Source organism: Lissotriton vulgaris, chromosome 10 (genome assembly GCF_964263255.1).
Source record: "Lissotriton vulgaris chromosome 10, aLisVul1.2, whole genome shotgun sequence".
Classification (NCBI taxonomy): domain Eukaryota; kingdom Metazoa; phylum Chordata; class Amphibia; order Caudata; family Salamandridae; genus Lissotriton; species Lissotriton vulgaris.
Window position 1 is genome coordinate 834,625,636 of NC_141698.1, and position 23,416 is coordinate 834,649,051.

The following is a 23,416-nucleotide window of genomic DNA, read 5'->3' on the forward strand; positions in this document are numbered from 1 at the left end:
ACTGCAAAAAAGGGATAATTTAAATTGTGGTCAAATGTATACAAAGAATGTACAATGCAAAAAAAAAAAAGAAGTTAAGGATAAACAAAGAAAGGGGATGATAGTCTAAATGATATACTGTGAATTGACGACAATACAAGTCTATTACTCAAAAAGGTATAAGGCCCAAATGCAAAAATCTAACTGGGAACAAATGCTACTTTTAATTTAAAAAAATGCACTGGATTTTTAATTAGTCTCGCATGACTAGCGGTACCACTACTTTCTCACATTGCATGGTTACTGAATTGCCTGTGGATAGGTGATTTGAAAGAACTCTAGTCAAACAATGGTCTGGCCCCTCAAGACAATCTTTACAAGTGTGAAAGATGCTCTTTTTACCATAACTTTAAAATATTCTGTTCCCTTAATCAAGAGCAGCAGCTACAGACCATCTACCTGCAAGAATGAAAGCAAAATCCTGAGTGGTGGAATAGAATATTTGTTTAGCCATATCGTACTATTTCCCAAACTTGGCAAAAATCTGGGAAGCTGGAATTGTGCAATAAATGAGCCCATCCATAAAGAGATAACTACTCCAGTCTGAAACATTAATAGTGGATTATTCTAGTAAATATACGAGCCAATGTTCAACCTGAATCAAGCTTTGAACTGGCTTGAGAATCAATCTCAGATTGAATAGGCAGGCTTTAAAGGAGGACATGTGGCAACTGGTCACAGTTTTAAACATATAGCCCATAAGGTCACTGAACCAGGTGGCTCCCTCCTTTAACTTTCACACCATATTAGATTTAGTTAGCCAAGATATTTTGTGACTCACGTAGGAACAAATGGAAAGTCACAGAAGCTTAGGGCTTCTGAAAGAAATACATTAGTTCAACTGGGCCAGGGTAGAGCTTGTTCTACACGACTCAAGAATTCCCATTTAAAGCGCATAGCGTCAAGGAAGTGTTAGTGCCTACTCGATTTGCATTGAATCTAGAACACCTCCTGAATACTTCGAAACTTTGCCAAAAATGGGTGGGCACTATATACTGGTCTTACCATGCAGATTTGGTGATAACTGATAATATACAAATTGGGTTGCAAAGTAAATGGATTGTAACCATTGTAAATTAGTTACATCTGGAGTGAACAAAGGCCACCTTTGGTTCAAAACAAGTGTTTCACAGGGTCTATTGGTGATTTGAACGTTCGAGGAAGCTTTATAGATTTGGATACCACTTTGCAAAAAGTTACTTTGGACACTGCACCCACTGTAAAATCCAGGGCATCTTCAATTGGTGATATGACATTTTGGTGGATCCTCTTTGGAGCTGGTGTCAAAAGTTTATAAAACCTTGGCACCACCGCAGATGTTAAGCAGAGTGGAGATTTGAATGAGTGGTAAATTGGATTAGGAGAAGGCAGGCCATTATCTGAAAACTTTGGAAACTCTTCCAAATTGTTCCATGGTACAAGCTGTTAGGGTGGAAATCAATTTGAAGCCCTGGTGTAGTGTTGCTTATAACCTTACAGTTCTGAAATAGGCAACTAGCTTCCAACCAGTTAAGTCTAGTCTTTGTAGACATTAACAGCAAGTTAAGCTCGGCAATAATTACACAACTGCTTGTGAATGGAAGATAATCAATTTAAGGGCTGGAAATCAGATGGCTCCATAGAAGTAAAGGAGGAACTGTCTGCTCCTAGGGTTGTGGAATAAAGTGAAATAACCCAGAGGTAAGAACCTTGGAAAAAAGATATGTATATCACCTATGTTCGAGAGACTGGAAAGCAACTTTGCCTTATGTGCATACTTAACCAAATAAAACAATTGTTGATGCCATGACATTTAGATCAAGTGTAAAGCCCTTTGTCAATTTTCTGGGTTTAAAATTATTCCTGGAAAGTAATTGGAATTTGTAGCTGTGGTTTTAACGGTTATATACAAATTAAAATGTAATGTTTAAGTTTTATTAAACAGGGAGTTAAACAATCTGGTTTGGTGGAATATATAGGATAATGGCCCACGCTGATAGTAGGGACATTTTTATTTCCGATTCAATGTTGTGTAACTTGTGCTTTGGGAAGATTTAATGTTTGTAAGTGATTTGTAAACTTATTGGGAAGTTAAACATTTTGCGAATGGTTAGGCTTGTGTTTTGAGAATATGGTCTCAAAGGCCTACAGCTACATGCTTCGTTCAGGTTTTTGGTTCCATTTTAAAAATTGCAGGTAAAGCAATATGGATGCCTCAAATCAGAGCTGAAATTCATCAGCAAATTACTGCCGAACACCTTTCTTTGGATCCCATGACTTGCAATGATCCAATCCATGGATCAGGTGTCAAAATATATAAGAGGTACAGAAGGCTCCCAGTAACTGAAATGTTGGCCCCCTATATGCACCATTAGTAAAGTCAGGCGGTTAAACAAACTTCTGTTAGTTAAGTAATTCCATGTTTGGCAAACACCTGACAAATGGGGCACATGACAAGCCAGCCTACACAAGAAATATTTATTAGCAACTACTTGCCATAGAGGGTGAATTCTTCGACTTCTGGGAGAAGCAGTCCTAGATGCCTACTGAAATTGGAAACCTTAGTATCCAGCAAGTTGATACGGCTTGCAACTTTGTAGCACATTGATGGAGGCTACCACCAAGATGGAACCATGAAATGTAGCCAACACTGAAGTCCAGGTCAGTCAAAACTTCCTGCCCAGTTTAAGGATTTAAATGACAGGTTTATTAAGTGCTAACCTGTACCTAGCCCATGTCCCATCTCCACTCAGAACCGGGGGGGTTCTCAAGTCCTGGTTCTCCATAGAACTTCAATTGGCGAGCCACAAAACTGCATCTACCCTCATTCCAGTCAGCCTTAAATGGTTCTTAAAAATCAATTGTACTAAGTAGGATCACTGTCTCTCAGTTTTGCAAACTGGAGACTGTAGCTTTATTTCCCTACTTTGAGTTACCCATGGTTTTACATGCGTTCATGGGGTGGGGAAATCTTTCTGCTTGTGCCACGCCAAGTGGTGAGCTTGCAATTACTCCGTGAAAGCAGCAATTCCTTTCCGTTTTAAAGGGATTGAAGGTCAGCCACTGTACACATCAGAGTGATCCCGCTCCCAAAGATCCACAAATTGAGTTGTTATAGCATACAAGTAGAAGTCAGATTGATTACACTTAGTCATGTCCCCGGCACCGCTGCTTAAATTGGTTACTCCGCATACTATACATCCCTTGCACTCTGCCGAAGTGCCAAAAATTAGTATAAGCAAGTTTAACCACTTTCATCAGCGCAGAGGGTACTGAGGGCAGACTATTGTCCCCTCCCATGAACATTCTATATAGTGGCTTCTGCTTCACTTCCGTTCCCAGACTCCTCCCCAAAGACACGTCATTCGCTCCTGCCCCTAAGGAACAACTCCACCTTTAGGCCTAAAAAAAAAGCTCAACCATGCATTTCTAGTCCTAATAAACTATTATCCTGAAGATAAATCATGGATGTCACTATACTGCCCTACTTGCCAATCCTTTTTGGAGATTCTGGCACCAATTTTCAAAATTTACAGTACTGCCTTAAACTGTAGCCACGCTGCAAACAATTCTAATATCTGTAAATACAGAGCAGCTACTCAAAGGAGATCAGGGTTTTGTAGCCCACAGGAATTAACACTCATCATTGTGTTGCTCACCTGTTACAAGATAGAGAGCACTCGAGTTTGCGACTGGGGTGTGCTGCCGGCGTCCCCTCCTATATACAGACACTTCCATTTGTTGGGTGCCAAGGGGGATATCTGTAGTGTTCAAGGAAAGGACCACTGAAGACCCTCCCAGTTGCTGGAAATATTGACCTAGAACAAGACACAAGTTAGCAAGCATGGCCAAGAGAAAGGCAACTTGGACTTTCAGCCAATTACCACATTAGCCAAGATTCATAAAACCAAATTACCAAGTGTCTGGAAGATGTAGATAAAGTTGTGCCTCCGCCTGTCATGGTGACGAGGGAAAGGCTTGCCATCTGGGAAGTATCCTGGAGAGCTGTAGTCCAGCCATTGCGTCCAGTTGTACACAAATGTACCTGAAAGCACTGATGGATCTGCAACACATTCAAGAATAGTTCCAACATAAGCAACAAGAGTCAAACACTTTAACTAGGTCTTCATAACTAAAAAGGAACGCCAAAGACCATAGTTTGCTGAAACTTATACATTTGTTGCAATCCAGCATCATGGCAAAAGGACCATTCAGACGCCCATGGGATGGACTGGGGTGGTGGCAGTCCGGCAATCTTGTTGCCAAGCAGTATATTCTTACCATCTCTGCACGTCCCACTGTGATCATACGCTATGTCTCCATTCTCATCTTCCTTCTGGCACCTGGGGAACTCCAGTGAGACTACAAACGTCACATTTGATCCCACAAGAGCTGGGCTGTCACTGGTCAAGCGTGCCACAACCTTTCCACCTATGAAATGGGAAAAGAAACACAAACGCAGGTCTGATAATGTTTAAACACAGGGCTAATATAGGAACTTCAGCAAACTGATGACCAATAGAAGACTAAAATGAATGTCAGTAACCAGTTGTCACCTTTCCAGCTTTTGGCCCATCTTGAGTCCCCCTCTGCCCAGGCTGGATAATTCTTCTCATCCCAAGGGTTGCTGTTTGGAGACCAGCCATCCAGCTTACGGCCATGACCTGGGAAACAGGTTCTGCGCTGTTGGGCCACATCACGAAAACCTAAACGAAAATAAGTGGTTCAGTCCACTTAAGGTACATAGTTTAACAAAAATGGGGTGACCCTGTGTCCCTCAGAACCTGGGTATACATTCTTAATCAAAAAAGTGGTTCTGTTGGGTTCTCGTAAGTTACTTATCAGCACACCAAGTGTCACATGCGTAATACAATTAAATTAAAAAAAAAAAAATTTACCATGAGTATCTCACGCCTGAACAAAGAGGATTTTCAAAATAAAGACCATGAATCGGTGTGTACGTGACTACTATTTATGTACATGTATATTCGCGTATGCAGTAGATCAAGGCTGTCAACATAGGGTAAACTATTGACATAAAAGGTGATCCATGCGACATATGTGCTTAGTGCTCAACAATTGTGCAGTATATACACAGAGTGATTAGGATTTCTGTACAAGGGGAAAAGAAAACAAATGGCTAGACAAAGGACCAATTGCTCTGTTAGCTGATAGTGCTCCTTTTGATCTGCAGAGCCTTGGTCAATCTGGGCCTTTCATTGTTTCAACCCATAGTGTGCTCCATTGGGTAGTCACTTAGGGTCTTCATCAGGACAGTGTGGGGGAGGGGCAGTGCTAGCCCAGTGCAAAGCAGACAGTCCTGGCTGCATGTGCCTCTATTGGCACCTGGCGGTAGAATCATGATTGACCCGCGCGTTAAATTTCTTCGGAAGTGTAGAAGAAAAATCGGTGAAGGGGCGAAGGACAAGCAGACAACGATCCTGCACTGCCTCTGCGATTTAATAAGGTACATAGTAGTCAAAAAACAGCAAAATAGAAGTATAAGCATCCTATCCAGCCGCAGCTCCTCTGCTGAGAAGTCGCCACATTGAGTTCAATGGAAAAATAAATAAAATGATAAGTTAATGTTACTTCATTTTTTTGTATGAACCATAGCCAGGTTAGTGTGGGCTTCGCTGTCCTCACAAGGAGGAGTGGTTGCTGCACCATAAGTGCGTGTGACGGTTTGGCTGGGCACCTTGGCCCTTAGCATGTTCTCCACCTGGCTGTACTGCAAGACCAGGTGGAGAACATGCAGACTCACTCCGTGTCTGAGCACCAAACTGAGGCAGACCAATCACGATGCTGCAGTCATGCTGGTGATTGCTGTAATCTCCAGGAAGCACATTGACTCCCCTAGTCAATCACAACACTGCTGAGGAGAGGTGGTGGCAACCAGCAGGTAAGTTAGTTTCTTTTTAATTTGCCCCACCACTACATTTCCCTAGCAGCTGCTCCGAATCTTACAGTGTGGGAAAATAATGCGCTCTGGGTAGCTTGCGTGGCATTGCTAGCCTTGTAGCTGAAATGTCTGCTTCTCAGGCACATAACTTACCAGCAGTCCTTAGCAAGCACAAACCAGAGGTTGACTTCAGCTTCAGAAGGGGGTGCATAGTGCAGCTAGTTCATGCAGTGTTTATGGGGACAGCAGCACAGGACGCAGTACACACACCCTTCCTCAACCTCTGCTACCCCACTTAGTAGTGTCAAAGTTTAGTTGGCAAAGTCAATAGGTCTGGCTTTTATGCCAGTGCGTGTAAAAAAAAAAAAAAAAAAAAAAAAGACTACTACAATGGATTTAGTTAACAGAGTCACTTCACTTAAATAGTTTTGTACTTATCGGTTCTTCAATAGATTGAACCAGGTGTATCCATAGGATTACTACACAGTTAAATTTCAAATTTCAAGACGAAAGGTAAACGAATACCATAAAGAGAAGAAATACACAGCAAAAAAGGAATAATATTCAAAGTTATTTATGGAAAAAGATTAAGAAAATCATGGGGATAGACATAGAACAAAACTCTACACGTAAAAGTTATGAAAGGTAGTATATCCAAATCAACAGGTCAATTCATAACAGTACATCAGCTCCAATGATCACAAGGAAAACCAAAATCATAAATGTATCATGGTGTCCTTCTACACAAATGATGTTGAGGAGTTGATGTGAAAGGTCGATGTTCGGTCTTGTATGGTTTCAAGTGTTTAAACAGATACACATCAAGTGAATACAAATACAAATTGACAGACAGTATACTTTGTAACCATTGGCTATATTATACTCACTTTGGTACATCAAATGTAGTGAGCTAATTTTCAAGGGTAGGCACTGTTGCAGACCTAATGCACAAAGTCGATCAGATCTAGAAAATTGCGAGGATTGATTTAATGTAAGGGCTACTTACATTACGTAGTGTGATTGACATATTAAAAAAGACATAGGCGACATACCTTGTGCAGCTCTGTAATAATTAGAGAGCTTGTTAGATGATGTTGGGCTGTTTACTGTCCAGATAAATCGGAAGTGTTCGCAATGTCTGCAGTAAAAAGTATATATATATATACACATATACACACATACACACCCTTATTTCGTGGTTTGTATATCGCAATTAACAGCAAGGCAGTGTGGACATATACACATTGAATAATGTTGGGCTAAGGGAAGAGCCCTGTGGTACCCAGCACTGGAGGGGAATTGCTGCTGATCCGATGTTACTCTCCCAAACCTGGAAGGTGTGATTGCTCAGAAATGACGTGAGCCAGGACAGGGTCGTTCCTACCCCCCCTATGTCAGTCGCTGGATGAGGACCTGGTGGTTAACAGTGTCAAAGGCCGCACTTCGGTCCAGGAAGATCACTGCCACTGATCCTCCAGAGTCCAGACTGCATCTGGCCTCCTCAACTACTGCCAAAAGGGCGGTGTCCGTACCCTGTCCAGTCTGCGAGTTCCGGAGAAGGCCGTTAGATTTCAGGAAGTGAGAGAGTTTTTTATTGACTAGCCTTTCCGTGACCTTGCTAAGTCCGGGGAGTAGGGAGATTGGCCTATAATTGGCCAAATCCGCTGGGTCTAGGAGCAGCTTTTTAAGAAGGGCTTTGACAATGGCTCTCTTCCATCCAGGAGGAACCCCTACCTGAAGCAGTGAGGTGTTACGGTCAGTAACAGGTGTGGCGATTGTGTGTGCGCGATCATTTTTAGGATACGCATGGGTACTGGCTCGCTAGGGGAGCCACTTTTAATGATGGCCAAGGTTTTGAGTACTTCGTCCACTGACACAGGGCCAAAAGAATCCAGGTGGATGGCTGGTTGACAGTTTGGGTCGGTTCTGTGATTAACTTGGGGCAGGGTGGTTAAAATATTTTGAATTTTTTCGTCAAAATAGTTTGCCAATTTGTTACATTTGTCCTCAGAGGTGTCTAGAGCTAAAGGAGGGTTTGGTACTTTGAGCAGTTCCTTCATGATGAGGAAGGTTTCGCTAGCGGGGTTGGGAGGATTTTTTGATTCTTTCGTCAAAGAACTGCCTCTTGGTATTACGCAGTGCCGTTTTGTATGTTCTCATGGCGGTGCGGTATACATCTTGTCTGGATCTTGTCCCGTCTTTCCTCCAGAAACGCTCCAGTTTTTTACATTCTTTCCGTAATAATTTTAGCTCGGGTGTGTACCAAGGGGCGGGGTTAGCTCTCTTCTTTTTCTGGGTGCTTTTTTTGGGAAGAATAGAGTCGAGTGAGTTACAGTGCCAATCAGAATGCTGGTAAGTGTATTCGAAGCCTACGCTTTGCGAGTAACTTTTAAAAATAGTGATTTAATTGGCACTAGTAATTCTAAAAAAAAAAAACTGACTGTATAAAAAATACTAAAGGAAAAATACAAGGCAACAGAACAGTGCAGAAGTCTTCGGTAATTTGCATTCAAATTCACAGTTCTTTAATTTAAAATACCCCCAGAACGATGCCGATTGCCTCCTAAAGGCCGAATGCCTGGTGCACCCATGCTGCGGCCATGCTTTTATGCCACTATTTACTGTGGGCGCCTGAAACACTAGAGCGATGCCTCTGTTCAGTGTCCCAACCCTCTAATCTGACATCACCACAGCATAGAGAGCTGCAATATAGTGTTTCCCCCCAGCGCAGCTTTGTGGCATGGAGGTCGTTACTATAAAGCCTGCTGCTCACATGCACAGCAGATCCACCATGGAGGACATCACAACAACCCTGAACCAAGCACTAGTGCCTCGCTCTGCAGAGCTATGCGCAATGGTGACAGGCTTTGAGCAGTGGCACCTGACTGACCCAGAGGAATAGCATGAAGCACTGGCCCCTGGGCTGGGACAGGCCACTCGCTGCAGTAGCTCAAGCACCACCTTGTGTCCCTCTATCTGAATGCCATGCACCAAAACCATGCAGCCGTTCTGTGCAAACAAGTACCCGGCTCGGGCGGCATACACAGAGTACCCTCACAAGGATGCCAGGGACGAGGAGCTGAGAGTTGGGCCAAGCTGTCCCCTACCTCCCACTGTCGGAAGATGCAGTCTCCAGTAGAGGGATCAGGCCAGTCTGGAATGGAGCACGACCATGGTTTTCAATCCAGAGGCCGGAGTGTGCACCTACTTAGGCCACCAACATGGATGAGGAACTTTTGGAATATTCATAATTGGTGACTGTAGTGCATGTGCAGTGGCGTGTATGGGGAGGAGGGGGAATAGCACCTAGTGCATGCCGCCCATATGCTGTGGGTGCCGTTTCATTCAAATAGCAATGGTGCCACTTGAACAGCAATTGACTGCTGGTTAGGTTAATATTTAAACTGGTTAACAGCTGAAGCTACTGTGTAGTGGAAGGCGCCAATGCCCTCCATCCTGATTTTTAGGTGTTTCCAGGCTCCCTTTTCCAAAATAAAATCATGCATACTTTGCATAGAGAAGCTGTTGGTCAGCAAGCTTATTCCATTGGTCTGTTAATTTGGAATTCAAGCTTTGCTTCTGCCTAGCAGAGCATACACTGACTGCACAAAGCTTGGGCACATCTACTAAGATATTCCTTTCTCTTCAGCGACATCTAGAAGAGTGTTCATATTCATTTTAAATACTAGCTTTCTTTTCCTGCAATTCAGGTGCCTAATAAAATGGCAATTTTTCTGTCTCATTTTTACAGTTGCCGCTATAAAGTACAAGAGTCGTCACAATGTAGAAGCCTGCAATTGGAGAGCTTAGTGAGGTGGCAGCTTATCCTAGTCTTCACAATCCATAAAATGCAAGGCACCACTAGGTTTTAAAAAATGTCCCCATTAAAATTGCTGCTACAGGGTATGTTTTGTTAATTTTATAACGTTATTGCAAGAATAAGTCTGCCAAATGTAGGTTATTTCCCCTCGTTTATTTTGAAACATGGGGCTGGAAATAAAAACACTGGGGTCATTGTTTACGCACGGTAAGACCGGACCACTAAAGTTTTTTTTTTAACTTTTGTAAGAACCAGTCACTGGTTGCTTATTTTTCGACATTGCCACGGGATAGTCTTAAAATAATCATCTTCATAGAAGTCCAGCTAAGGTTGCAGTAAACACCACAAAAAAATTATAAAGCAAGTCATTCGGGGTGTAGTAAGTAGCATGCCAGAAAACACTTAATCAGTAGAAGTTTACTTTGCTCAAGATGAGAAATCGTAATACAAGTGCATCTGTAAAGCACAAGTCCACCCCTTGGGTGACAAACATCCGTTAAGCACCAAGTTGGCCCAACTCAATGGTATTTGTTTTATTGACCTCAGACAGCCAAGTAGACCCACCAGGACACAATCTTGTGACAAGGCTGTAAAAGGTTCCTGGATGTGAATGGTCCACTTACCAACCAGAGCCATCTCATCACTTCTTCTAAGCGGGCCAGTAACATCTCACCCATCACCTTTCATTATTAGAGTCACCTAATCTACAAATATTCGGGATCCAACAAGAGCATTCAAAGAAATCAGGCTTCATTTACCTCTATGCAAGACACCCACCTCACTTTTCCTCGAGATTGAACCTCCAAACATTGAAAGAGCCTATTCATTCCAAAGTCAACATAGTTTGTCATGAATGCCTCTCCCTCAAGCCAATGCAAGTCCCGATAGATTAATCATCTCACATCACTTCCTATCCACCCTTCATGCTAACCGTAATACATTTAAAAGAATGTTTTTAACACCCCATGTTTTAGAGCAGGCAGGCCTACTGGTTTGCTTCCCCTCGAGACAGCATTCCCGTTTATGGTTGTACGATGGTACAAAGCGCTGGTACATACATCAAATGCCTTTGCCTCGCATTTAGCACGCGTGTTTAAATTTCATACCAATACCAGGCAGTGTTTTTAGATTTAAAAATATATTTGTGTGTGGTGGTGGGGGGGCATGGTGGGAGACCAACTTACCTTAATTACGTGGTATGGCCATGCGTTGTAAATGCATATTTGTGGTAATAACATGCGCGCTAAAAAATAGGAGGCAAAGGCATGCAATGCATTTACCTCATCGTAAAGGCTGTTTCCCCATTTTTTATGGGCTGGCCTGACAATGTAGCTGTCCCCAGACAATTTTGAGATACGAGAGGAGCTTTGGCTCAGCAAAAATAGGGGATCAAGAAGTACACGTTTTGCAAGGGCTGAAGTTGTGTGCTTCCCTAAAACAGTACTTACCCTCCACACAGCTGTGCTCGTATGTTAATTTATCCAGCTGCCTGAAATTGAACTATCAGGGGCACACACACACGACATTGTAATGCTTTTAAAGTGTTCAAGACAGCTAGATGATGTATATAGTGTTTCTCTGGCAGTACAACAGATGGGAGGAGGGTAGTCATTAACGATGTTTAGGTCTGGCTTTAAAGTGCAACTGCCATCGGACCTTTTTTCCCTACACCCTCTTTCCTTTCACACAAAAACATCCGTTCCCATGCGGTTTACTTGTAAATCTTCATATTACCATACAACATTCCTTTAAAGCCAGGCCTGCTGGCATGGTCAACGCTAGTTAAACTTCATGCATGACCCTTTTTAACTCCTTGATTAGGAGTTCTGCTCCTTTAATATTGGGAAGGGCGTGTTCCAAAGTGAGGGAGTTGTTCCCCATCTTCAAAGCTTTAGAACTTAAGACTGCAATCCAATTGTTAGAGTGACCACATTTAAAAAAAAAATAAAACTGGCACATTTCACAAATGTACCGAATTTAGTGGCCTCTGCCAGGACAGGTTATGAAAACCCGTAAATGTCCTGGTTAGGCATGGGGCGAATCTTGCGAATTCGCAATCCGCGAATTTGCGGATTGTGTGGGGCATGGCCGGGCGGGAAAACTGCACATCGCTAGTGTGAGGGGCAGGGCCAAACAGGCGAGGCTTATATGAGAGTTCACATGCCTCTTGTATGTATAAAAGGAAAGGCACGGATCAGAGAAGCTTGTGGTCACAGAAACTGCACAGGGATTGAGCTAGTGAAAGTCATCTATGCAAAGGCCTCCATCAAGCATCATAGCTAATTTTCGACAATAGATATGGGAAGAGCGCACACCTACCCAGCCTCGACAAAACACAAATTTTTGGGGGGCTGATTAACTTTGCCATCACACCAAAGAGCGCCGGGGTCCCTCGAGTTAACTGTCCATCAAGTGGGTAAAGGGCCCGAAGACGGTGCACACACTACTAGTGTGTGGGGAGGGGACAAACGGACGGGGCTTATATGAGAGTTCACATGCCTCTTGTGTGTATAAGGACAGGCACGGATCAGAGAAGCTCGTGGTCACAGGGATTGAGCTCGTGAAAGTCATTTATGCAAAGGCCTCCATCAAGCCTCATAGCTAATTTTCGACAATAGATATGGGGAGAGAGCACACCTACCCAGCCTCGACAAAACACATCATCCTGCTGTAACTATTTTAGGATGGCGCCGGCAAGCTGCCAGCGCTATCCTAAAAGTTACTAAATTAGCTTCATCAGGGCACTAATAGATAAAATAAAGCAGGTGCTCGAGCACCTGCTTTATTTTATCTATTAGTGCTTCCTGTTGAAGCTAACTTTGTAGCTATTTTAGGATGGCGCTGGCAGCTTGCCAGCGCCATCCTAAAATAGTTAAAAGTTCAACACAGTTGAACTTTTGCCCCCGAAATCCGCCGCTTGCGGATCTCCTGTAAATTTGTGGATTTACCGAAAATCTGCGAAATCCGCGAGCGGAACGGATTTTCCGCTCATGTTTAGTCCTGGTGAATAAGGACCACCGCGATTCGTGTTTCCCCGGTGGCATAATAGAACACTTATGTATTTTATTGCGTTTTAGTCCAAATGCTGTAAAAAAGTTGGTTATTGTCGTTTGCTGTATTATTTAAGGATGGGATGATCACCTGCATAATTGTACACCCTCAGTGTGCCTGAGGCAGCAAGAGTATCTTTCCATTAAATGTGCATCTATTTAAAGCCTATTTTAAGGGCACTTTCTCTGACTGCCAATTTTTGGCAATTCGGTTGGTTCTCACACTATGCCTTAAAATATTGTTTGCATTTCCTTCAGCAGGCTTGCTTTTTGAGTGGTTCTGTGCATCAAGTGGTCTATTTCACTATGAATGGATTAACTGCTCATAGCAGGTTAGGGGCAGTTCTTCCAAATGTCCATTCCAGATTGCGCCAGCCGTCCTTTGTCTAGTGAGGCCTCACAGCAGGCTAGTCTGGCCTGGAACACCCAAAACTGAGGCACAAAGGTGTGAGGTTTTGTACTGGCTAATATAAACCGAACAATGGGATCAAAGACAAAGGACTCCCCTTATGGCCCCATCATCTTGCACAAGAGAATCTGCAGTGCCACCCCATCACCTACCAGAAGAAGCACCCCTGAAAGTCTAATCATCAGCTGCTTCGCAACGGTTTGGATCTTCACCCTCAACCCACAGAAATGCTGGCAACACAATTACACTGTAGGGAAGTTGTAAATGCCCTCCGTCTTGTGCCATGTCAAACCTAAGGCATCAAAATGGACCCCCCCTTGGCTTTTCAATTAGTACTCTGAGCCAATCTCAGTCACCCCTCCAGCATTCGCAGAATCTTTCAAGCTTCGTGCCAGTCATTGTAAGCTTCCGACCTCTGAGCTGAGCGGTCCTTGCTGAAGGAATGGCCTAGCAGGAACCTAGCATTGCCAGTCATTGTAAGCTTCCAACCTCTGAGCTGAGCGGTCCTTGCTGAAGGAATGGCCTAGCAGGAACCTAGCATTGCCAGTCATTGTAAGCTTCCAACCTCTGAGCTAAGCGGTCCTTGCTGAAGGAGTGGCCTTATCTTATCTTATCTTAGGGACTATTTGTAAAGCGCGCTGACGCCGAAGCTTCCTGGCGCTAATAGACAGAGTAGGTAAGGGGAAGCGCAGTGAGCGAGAACCGAGCTAAGGGGGGGGAGGTGGTTTTTTAACAATTTTCTGAAATTGAGAAGGGAAGAAGAAGATTTGATAGGGAGAGGGAGAAGGTTCCAGAGTACAGGAGTTAGGTAGGAAAAGCGTCGGCCGCCGAATTTCTTAGTTTTGTTTTTGGGAGTGACTAGCAGGTTCCGGTGAGCTGATCGGAGGTTTCGTGTTGGGTGGTGAGGAATTTGAGGAACCCGGGGCCAGAGCAATGAAGGGTTTTAAAGGTGAGACAAGCCACCTTTAAGTCGGCCCTTTGGTCTATAGGGAGCCAGTGAAGGCTGTGAAGCAAAGGCTTGGCTGATTGCCATCTAGGGGTTCCATGGATCAAGCAGGCAGCTTGATTCTGTACGACTTGGAGGCGGTGTAACAGAAATTGTGGGAGACCGTGGTAGATGGGGTTAGAAAAGTCCAAGCGGGAGAGCACAAGTGAGATGACGGTTTGGGAGAGTGCCGCGGGGGGGGGAGAAGGTGACGGACTTTGCGGATCCTCCGAAGTTGGTACATGCAAGAAGAAACTACCGCTCCAACTTGGGCTTTGAGGGAGAGTTCGGCGTCAATGATTATGCCCAAACTCTTAACTGTTTTTGCTGGGATAGGGGGAGAGCCAAGCTCGGGAGGCCAGAACTGTGGGCCCCAATGGGCATGATTGAGTCCAGGGAGAAGGAGCTCGGTTTTACTGGGATTCAGTTTTAATTGATTCTGGTTCATCCAGAGTTGGATATGAGTCATGACTGCGTGGAACGTATTGATGGCCTGTGGAGAGTTAAGTGAAAGGATGAGTTGCAAGTCATCGGCGTAATTATAGACTATGACGTTCCATTTTAAAAGGGATTGGATCAGTGGCCGGAGATATAAATTGAATAGAAGCGGCGATAAGGAGGAGCCCTGGGGGACTCAACAAGATGTGGGGGATTTTTTTGCAGTGTAAGGGCCCAGGCGGACCGCCTGTGTTCTTCCTGTGAGGAAGGACCTGACCCACTCAAGGGCTGTGCCCTGGATGCCTGCCTGCTCGACACGGTGGAGAAGAATGTTGTGGTCCACCGTGTCAAACGCGGCTGATAGATACAGGAGGACGAGGGCTTGGGGACGGCCCGCGTCCGTGTTGCTCCCAAGTGTGTCAAGGACTGCCAAGATGACGGCCTCTGTAAAATGGGCAGGTCGGAAGCCAGCCTGATTAGGCTCAAGATGGCAGGAGAATTCAATAAAGTGAGACAGGCAGCAGGTGACATGGGCCTCTAAGAGTTTGGAGAAGTAGGGAAGGAGAGAAATGGGACGAGAATTTGATGGCTCCGCAGGGTCGGCACCGGGTTTTTTGAGGAGGAGTACTAAGATGGCATCCTTGAACGAGGTAGGAAAGGTGCCACTACTAAGGGATCTGTTAAGTAAGTGTAAAATACAGTCCGGTAGGTTGAGACATATGCTCTGCAGGACAGATGGTGGGCAACAGTCATTAGGGGAGCCAGATTTCACACGGGTGGCAAGTTCCGCTAGGGAAGTCGGATCCAGAGCGGGAAAGGTAGTGAAGGACAGGGAGTTGTTGGAGGAAGTATCCAGTGAAGATGACTGGGGGAGAGAGGGGATGGACTTTTTAAGATCTTTTCCAGAAAAAAAAAAAGAAAAAAAAAAAAAGTTCAGAGTGTCGCAGGCCTCCTGGGTGGGGGTCTGAGCTGGGAGGGTTCTGTCAGTGGTTAGCTCATTCAGGACTCTGAACACCTCCTTGGATTTATCTGCTGCCGATGAGATCCTATTAGAGAAGTGTTCCATTTTTGCTGACCTGATGGCTACTTTATATTCTTTACGTGCGGCCAGATAGGACTGTCTGGCTGAGTCAGAGTAGTCACGTCTCCAAGAGCGCTCGAACTGGCGAGTTTTTAATTTGTGAGCCTTGAGGTCGTCCGAGAACCACCTATGAGAATTCCGATGCCTGGTGCGAGGAAATTTAACTAGGGGAGCAAATAGGCCACTAGCCGACTCTAGCCAGGAGCCTATGTCTTGTTCTAATTCGTCGATGTCCTTGGAGGGGTGAGGGCCTGGGCAGGAGTCGGCATGGGCGGTAAGGAAGCCCTGAGCATTGTATGTGCTCCATTTCCGTGACAGACCACCGGCCATCAGGGGGGGTGGAGGTCTGGTCGGCGACTGATGGTGGTGTCCACCAGGTGGTGGTCTGACCAGACACAGGGGAGTAGGTCTGGTAGGGACAGGGACAGGTTGCAGGACCAGATCTGGTCCAGAATGTGTCCCTTAATATGGGTGGGTTGGGAGACATGTTGAGTGAGATTCAGATTATTTAGAGTCTCGAAGAGCTCAGTGGCATGAAATCCGGCGTTGGTGTCGTTAAACCAATAGTTTAGGTCACCAAAAATGGCGAAACAGGAGTACATCGTTAACAGGGTGAACAGTTGTTCACTCATGATGGAATAGAAAGAAGGCATAGGATAGGGAGGCCGGTACAGGAGGAGGAAAGTGAGGGGGCTGGTGTCAGTTTGCACACTGATAAGTAAGTTCTCCACCTCTGGGAGGGGAAGAGAGTAAGAGAAGATGGAGGGCAAACGTTTAGATATCATGGCTGCCACCCCACCCCCAGGCCGGTCGTCAGGGCGATCGGCATGAAGAATATAGTAGTCAGGGGGGAGGGCAGCCAGAATATCTGAAAGGGACTCTGATGTTAGCCAAGTTTCTGTAATCAGAAGCATGTCAGGATTGTAGTTAGATAGCAAGATAAAAATGTCATGGGAGTGCTTCACTAGCGAACGGGTGTTCAAATATAATACCCTTATGGGCGTGGAGTTCCTAATCGGCACCGTTGAAGGTAAACGTTCGCCTAGATGGAGTTGGTCAGGGCGCGTGAGGCCGACAGCAGATATGCGTCGAATGGCCGTTGGGGGTGGCGTAATGGCGGTATGTTGCAGCTCTTTAAGGGATTGAGCAGAGTACATGATCAAATGGTCGGCGTGGTGTGCCCTAAGGCCCGTCCTGGCGCGGACGGGCACAGACGGGCTTGCCTTAGGCGCGCCTTCTGCACGCAAACGGAGCTCCTATGGCCTAGCAGGAACCTAGCATTGCCAGTCATTGTAAGCTTCCAACCTCTGAGCGGTCCTTGCTGGAGGAGTGGCCTAGCAGGAACCTAGCATTGCCAGTCATTGTAAGCTTCCAACCTCTGAGCTGAGCGGTCCTTGCTGAAGGAGTGGCCTAGCAGGAACCTAGCATTGCCAGCCATTGTAAGATTCCAACCTCTGAGCTGAGCGGTCCTTGCTGGAGGAGTGGCCTAACAGGAACCTAGCATTGCCAGTCATTGTAAGCTTCCAACCTCTGAACTGAGCGGTCCTTGCTGGAGTAGTGGCCTAGCAGGAACCTAGCATTGCCAGTCATTGTAAGCTTCCAACCTCTGAGCTGAGCGGTCCTTGCTGGAGGAGTGGCCTAGCAGGAACCTAGCATTGCCAGTCATTGTAAGCTTGCAACCTCTGAGCTGAGCGGTCCTTGCTGGAGGAGTGGCCTAGCAGGAACCTAGCATTGCAGACTGTTCATCGGATTCTAATGAACCCGAAAAGTACTGCACGTGCATTATCGTAACACTGAACTACTGTTGCTTCGGTCCAAGTTTTGCATCCTCAAATTGCGTGTAGTTACAAAACGAACCCTCCATTTATAAAATCCAGCATGAAAACCAGTCACTTAAAATCGAATTAGAACCCCTTTCAAAACACCTTTTCTTTTCCCCCATCCACTGCATGTCTTCTCTTCACGGGCACAATCTTCTCCAAGTCACGTGCATGCCTGAAGCTCTATTAAAGCATTTCTGCAACTTCCGCACAGCTCATTTCAAAGATCACTAGCACAACCATCTTGAAAGCCAAACCCCTCATATGCAACCTCTTCTAGCTCACCTCCCAATCCCAAACCCCTCCCAATCCCAAACCCGAACTGCCATACAACCTCCACTCACTAGTGACAACACCCAACTCTTGATAACTTATTCTACCACATTACATGAGTGAAAGCATGAAATGGTTTGCTTTAGTGCCCAAGACTTCCAATAAGACTGCACTAAGCCCTAACCTTTGGGTCTGGAGTAGTGTTGCCCATCATAAAGTGCTTCAACGCACTGCCAGGGGGGGGGGGGGGGGGGGGGTATGAGCTATAGAAATGAATGGCACTCCTTAACATTGCAGGAACACCATCGGCACATGCCTGATAAACTCAGCCAGCTGTACCATTGCCCAGAGTAGGATTCTGGAAGCAAAATAGAACCAAAAAGTCATTACCCAGATTTAAACATTAAGAAAATCAACCCCTGCCATAGAACACCTGCAAGTGAAGCCAAACTTGCAATAGTTACACAGCAAGGAGTGCAATCTTGAGAAACAATTGCCTTACCGTAGCCTTCAGTGATGGAGCTTCGGAAGCAGCACTTGGCTCTCATCTGCATTTTTAACACTCGCTGACCTGATCCAATGATTGGTGAAAGCAACATTCGTAAGCCCTTTCCACTTGTGGATGAGCAGAACACAAGCTTAGCAGATTTTTTTTAATAAACACGTTATGGGTGATATGGTTTACAATAACCAGAAACGATAAGGGTAGCTCATTGGAGATAGTTAAACGGTCCTACGATACAGGTTGGCACAAGGAGCTGCAGTTCATTGCTTCACGACAAAAAGAGTCTTCGGCTTCAAGGAAAGGAGGCCAACCAAGTCAAAATTCTCCACTAAGGGCCCCAACTCATCTGGTATCTACTCAAACCCCATATATTTTCCATTCATATAGGGCTTTAAGTGGGCCGGGTCTCGGCAGTGTTCCGCACCGGTGCCGAGTGCAGTGCCTATCGGAAGGTAGATCACCCGACAGTGATCTGAATCGGCAGTGGGGCAGGAGGGGTGAAGGGCAGAGGTTAGGCTCTAAATGCACCAGGTCTACAGCGTTAGAGCCGCTGCATGGACTCCTGCGGTCCAATATGAGCAGCTTCTAGATATCTCAAGCCCACCATAAATAAAATTACATATTTTAAGAGTTTAATTCAACATCCTTAATTGGGCGTTCGTTATTCAGTACTGAAGCATTTTCAATATTATTTACAACAGTTATTCTTATGCAGCGGATGTATGACGTTACAACGCATACCATTACAACTACCTACCATTACAACACGACCATTACAACGCATAGCGCTTAGAGGTGCTGGATAGTGGTAAGTATAATTTACTATTCCAACTCCAGTCCCCGTGGACACTAGGGAAGGTGTTGGATAGTAAATTAAACGTATTCCCTATCCTAGAGCGCCCCCCAGCGCAACGCGTTGTAATGGTATGCGTTGTAAAAGTTGCGTTGTAATGGTAGGTAGTTGTAAAAGTTGCGTTGTAACAGGTGTATACCTTATGCAGCTAACAACCTTTGACAGCGCCAATAGTCCTGGCATGTGTTCTGTCAGTCGTATTGTATCTGGATGCAGTAATGAAGAGGAAGTAAAATACCAGACGGGAAACATTTTGGTAATCAGAAAGTTAGGTTGTGTTTAAGCCACACCCCTGATAATATAGGTAACCCTCCTCGGAGACCCCCCTCCAGCTTATTTATACCACCTGAAGCCCTGCATATATGTGCACGTGTCTGTTCTCCGTATACGGGGCTTTGCAGCAGTCCCAGTAGCTTGCAATGGGCCCTAGCAGGGTCGGATTGGGATCACAATTTGGCCCGGGCACTGAAACACCATTTGGTTACACACGTCAATGTCCTTGAATATTAGATGTAAATACATTAGGAATTTGGACAAGTATGGTAGTGCACTGTCCAGTGACCAGCTGAAAGAGGGTGCAAAGATCAAAAATTGGATTATAAATTCAAATCTGTTCCGAACAGGGGCCCAAAAATATGTTTGGCCCAGGGCCCCCAAAATCCTTAAGATGTTTGGCACAGAATTAAGTGAGAGGATACTGTTTTTGCACAGGAGACACGGGGGGGGGGGGGGGAAGGTGACAATGGCGCTTTGCTGAGCAACTAAAAAAACAGCAAGGCCCCTTTCTGTCACAAAATTATTTGAGCCCTTCAGGGAAGGAGCAACTAATAAGCAGCGAAGCCCCTGCTATTACTAACCTACTCAGCCCTCCCCAGACCTTCAGCTCAGGGGCACATGAACAGCAGTGAGGCCCCTGCAATTAGTAAATTAATCAGCCCTCCCCAGCTCTCCAGGCCTCAAGGCAATGTCCTGGCAGGGGAGCACGAAACACAGCTGCTGGGTCATCCATGGTAGCCAGGGGGAGGCTGAGGTGAAGATGGTGCAAGTTGTAAAGATCACCTGGCCCCCACAGCCAAACCCATTCTTCTTCGCCCACTATTCCCTCTGCCGTTTTTCTCTGGACCCCGACCCGCCATCTTGTCCATTCCCTCGTCTTGTACCCTTCTCCCTCATTTCCTCTTGATGATCCTCAAATGTTTCTTCCCTTTTCTGTTTTGCCTATATCCATACCCTTGTTACCCTCCCACTGTGCTGTGACTGCGTCCCCCCTCTGACCCCACTCAATGGAATGCTGCCTGAGAAAATCTACTATGTGTGTATATATAGGTATATAGAGAACTCTAATCACTGGTATATGCAGTAGAACTTTGTACTCTCTACCATTCCTATGTGACTCTTAGAGTATATCCATTTGTTTCTCTTCCTTGAGTGACTTTACGACTTGTACATTTGCAATTTTTTCTGCTTGTATCTTTTATGTAACACATGTACTCCTAAGTCCTTATGTTTCGCAACTGATTCTTATGTAAAGCGCTCTGACACCTTCTGGTAAAGTTCCCGCTATATAAAATATCACATTAAATTAAAAAACAAACAAACAAACAAACAAAAACCTAACACTGTTTATGTGCTGCGTGGGCCCCAGGTGAAAATGGCTCAAAGGCCTGAGCAACACCTGGCCCCCAGGGAGGCCGATTTTTGCAAACAATCACCCCCTCCCCAGCCACCCTCAGCATGATTGCTTTGCTGGGCAGGGGGTGAAGAGGAGAGGCCACAGCGGATAATCACTGCACAGTGAAGCTGCATTCATTCCTCTGTCTGTCTCTGTGCCCTCTGTGGGCCGTTTTTCTCCCCTTTCCTAGTCCACAGAGATCACGGAGACCAAGACAGAGAAATTAATGCAGCTTCACTGTGCGGCTTCAAAAGAGGAGAAAAAAAAACGGCCCAAAGAGGGCACAGAGATACCGGCCTTCGGCTGGAGCCCGAATGCCCGCATTGCCAATCCGCCCCTGGGCCCTAGTCAAGCGGTACTCCAGCACTGAGTGCGAGTGCCAGTATTTCCAGGCCAGGGGGCGCTCGAAGAGACGGCCCAGCGCAAGGTCTAGTATACCGACTGCCTGCCCTGAACGGCCAGCCTCTGGATTGCGCATATTCCGTTTAAAGTCGTATGCCTTCGTCCCCCTCCATCTCATGCCAGCTATAGTTTGGGCCCTCTACGTTCATCCAGTGGGTAGGCGCCATATAGTGGTCAGGGCCGGCTCTAGGCTCATGGTGGCTCTGGGCAGGGAGCCCGGAAGAGGGGGTCCGGGCGGGGCAGAGCACACAGGCAAGTAAAGAGGGGAAGGGGTCAGGGAGTTTAGAAGTGGAACAGAGCCGGAGGCCGCCAAATCCCTGCCAGGGTTCACCACGCAAATATGTATCCATCCTCAGAGGATTAATATATTAAGGATATATATTGGCGTGGTGGCCCCTGGGGTTTGGTGGCCCTGTGCAGGTGCACAGCTTGCACATGCCTAGAGCCAGCCCTGTAGTGGTACCCGCCGCAGCGTCACTGGCAATGGTCAGACATTCTCGAACGTTCCTTCGCTTGGAGACCTCTGCTGGGGCCCCGAGATCAGCCCCGTTCACCGAGGGCCCCTAAAGCAAGGCAGGGGCTTTGATTAACCTCTAAGTGGTAGCCCCATGGCAGGCTCAGGGGCCCCGTTACAGAGCGAGCCGCAGACGCGGGGCCACCGACCTCCTCCTTCGGGCAGCACCCAACCCCCACCCCCACAAAAAAAAAATAAAAAAAAAAAATCAACCAAGCACCACACAGCGACTTCAGGAGCTGCTGCGCCGTGCAACATCGAACAGTTTAAATGACTGCGTTTACCTTTCCAATTCCCTTGGAAACGAAAGTCGGTGCCGAGCAAACCTTAAGACAATGTGCCATCGTCTGCACCAACCATACATGCCAGCTTCCAGATTCAGACTGCAGACGCCCGGTTTAAAGGCAGAATACATGTCATTTTTGTCTTCCTCAATTGTACAACTAACTCTACTCCAAAGAAATTGGATAGAAATACAATTCCCATTTCTCGGCTTCGACACCTTTCTAGAGGTTCCAAAATGTTGGGTAGCATTACCATCGTGTAACCTGAAAGAACTCTGCACCTTCAGACCGATTGGGCCGCAAAGTTTGTTAAATACTTTTATTGGGGTGTAAGGATTCCCCGAAACAATTGTGTCCTAAACCGCAATTTAAACAAGTAAATTGGCAGATCGCTGCTATGCTCTATAGCAAGTTTAGAAGAGTTCTTTCGTGATTGACCACATGGTTTACCAGGTGCTTTTGTTATAAACTTCGAACCTCTCACAAACTTAGCTCTCGAAAGACTGTTCTTTTGGTGACGCATGTAGATGCGGTGACCTGGGCTAAAACCGAAACTTCCACAGTAGGTGCCGTTATCGGACACCTCCATGCCACAAGGCACATCACTACAAACTAGCAGCGTCAGGAGTTGCTTCGCTTAAAGTTAACCCCACACAAAAAGCGAATTTAAGTAGAAGAGGGTCTCTCTCCTCGCATCTAATGACTATGGCGGGTCATCCGAGGGATGGGCTGCTCTTTTCGTTTCCAGGACCAGGACTCCAAGAAGGCGTGGTCTGTCTTCTCTGAAGCAGGACCCATTCAACTAAAACCCTACATCATACCGACGAGGACAGGTGCGGGAGAGCCCGTCGTAGGAGCTGCGAGTCCCCCTCACCGGCAGGGGGCACACGGCCCTGTAGGACTGATGCTTACAATCAACTGCATTCATTCAGGTGCCCAGGCGTCAACATTTGCGAAGGCACTCCTGCGTTTCCACCAACTGTCCGTCAGATTTCGGGGAATACATTTCCAAGTAGTCAGAGATGGTCAAAAGAAAATAAAGAAAAGTACGTTTAATGTCTTTAATCCCGAATTATAGAAGGGAGCTCTGAAAAAACAAAAGCGCATTTCAGGCAGTAACATTTTTAAACTGCAGATATGATTGCAGGTGGGTCCTAAGAGCCGCACAGTACAACGGTTTGTTGACTACCCCGCGTGTGTAGAGTACCACGAGACCCAGAGATTGCAACCTCACAGCGCCTACCTGGCGCGCAAGACACCGTGGGAGAGAACTCGTAGAACTCGCCTGGCGCACATGAGGCTTAGTAGAGCCCCCCTCCCCCCTGTATCCCACCTGGCTCACTAACACGCAATGCTAACTAAAAGATAAGCGCGGGCCAGCTTGCACCGC

General features: G+C 46.0%; 1 protein-coding gene across 1 annotated transcript in view; it reads right to left on the reverse strand.

Moving 5' to 3' along the window:
* Positions 1-23,416, reverse strand: part of LOC147688856 (protein QNR-71-like) — a 54,052-nt gene that overhangs the window by 30,498 nt on the left and 138 nt on the right. Inside the window, exons 2-5 of the mRNA XM_086941761.1 lie at positions 4,575-4,724; positions 4,300-4,449; positions 3,935-4,081; positions 3,678-3,836 (exon numbers count right to left, since the gene is read on the reverse strand). Coding sequence (XP_086797887.1) covers positions 3,678-3,836; positions 3,935-4,081; positions 4,300-4,449; positions 4,575-4,724 — 606 coding nt within the window. The remainder of the gene's footprint in view (positions 1-3,677; positions 3,837-3,934; positions 4,082-4,299; positions 4,450-4,574; positions 4,725-23,416) is intronic.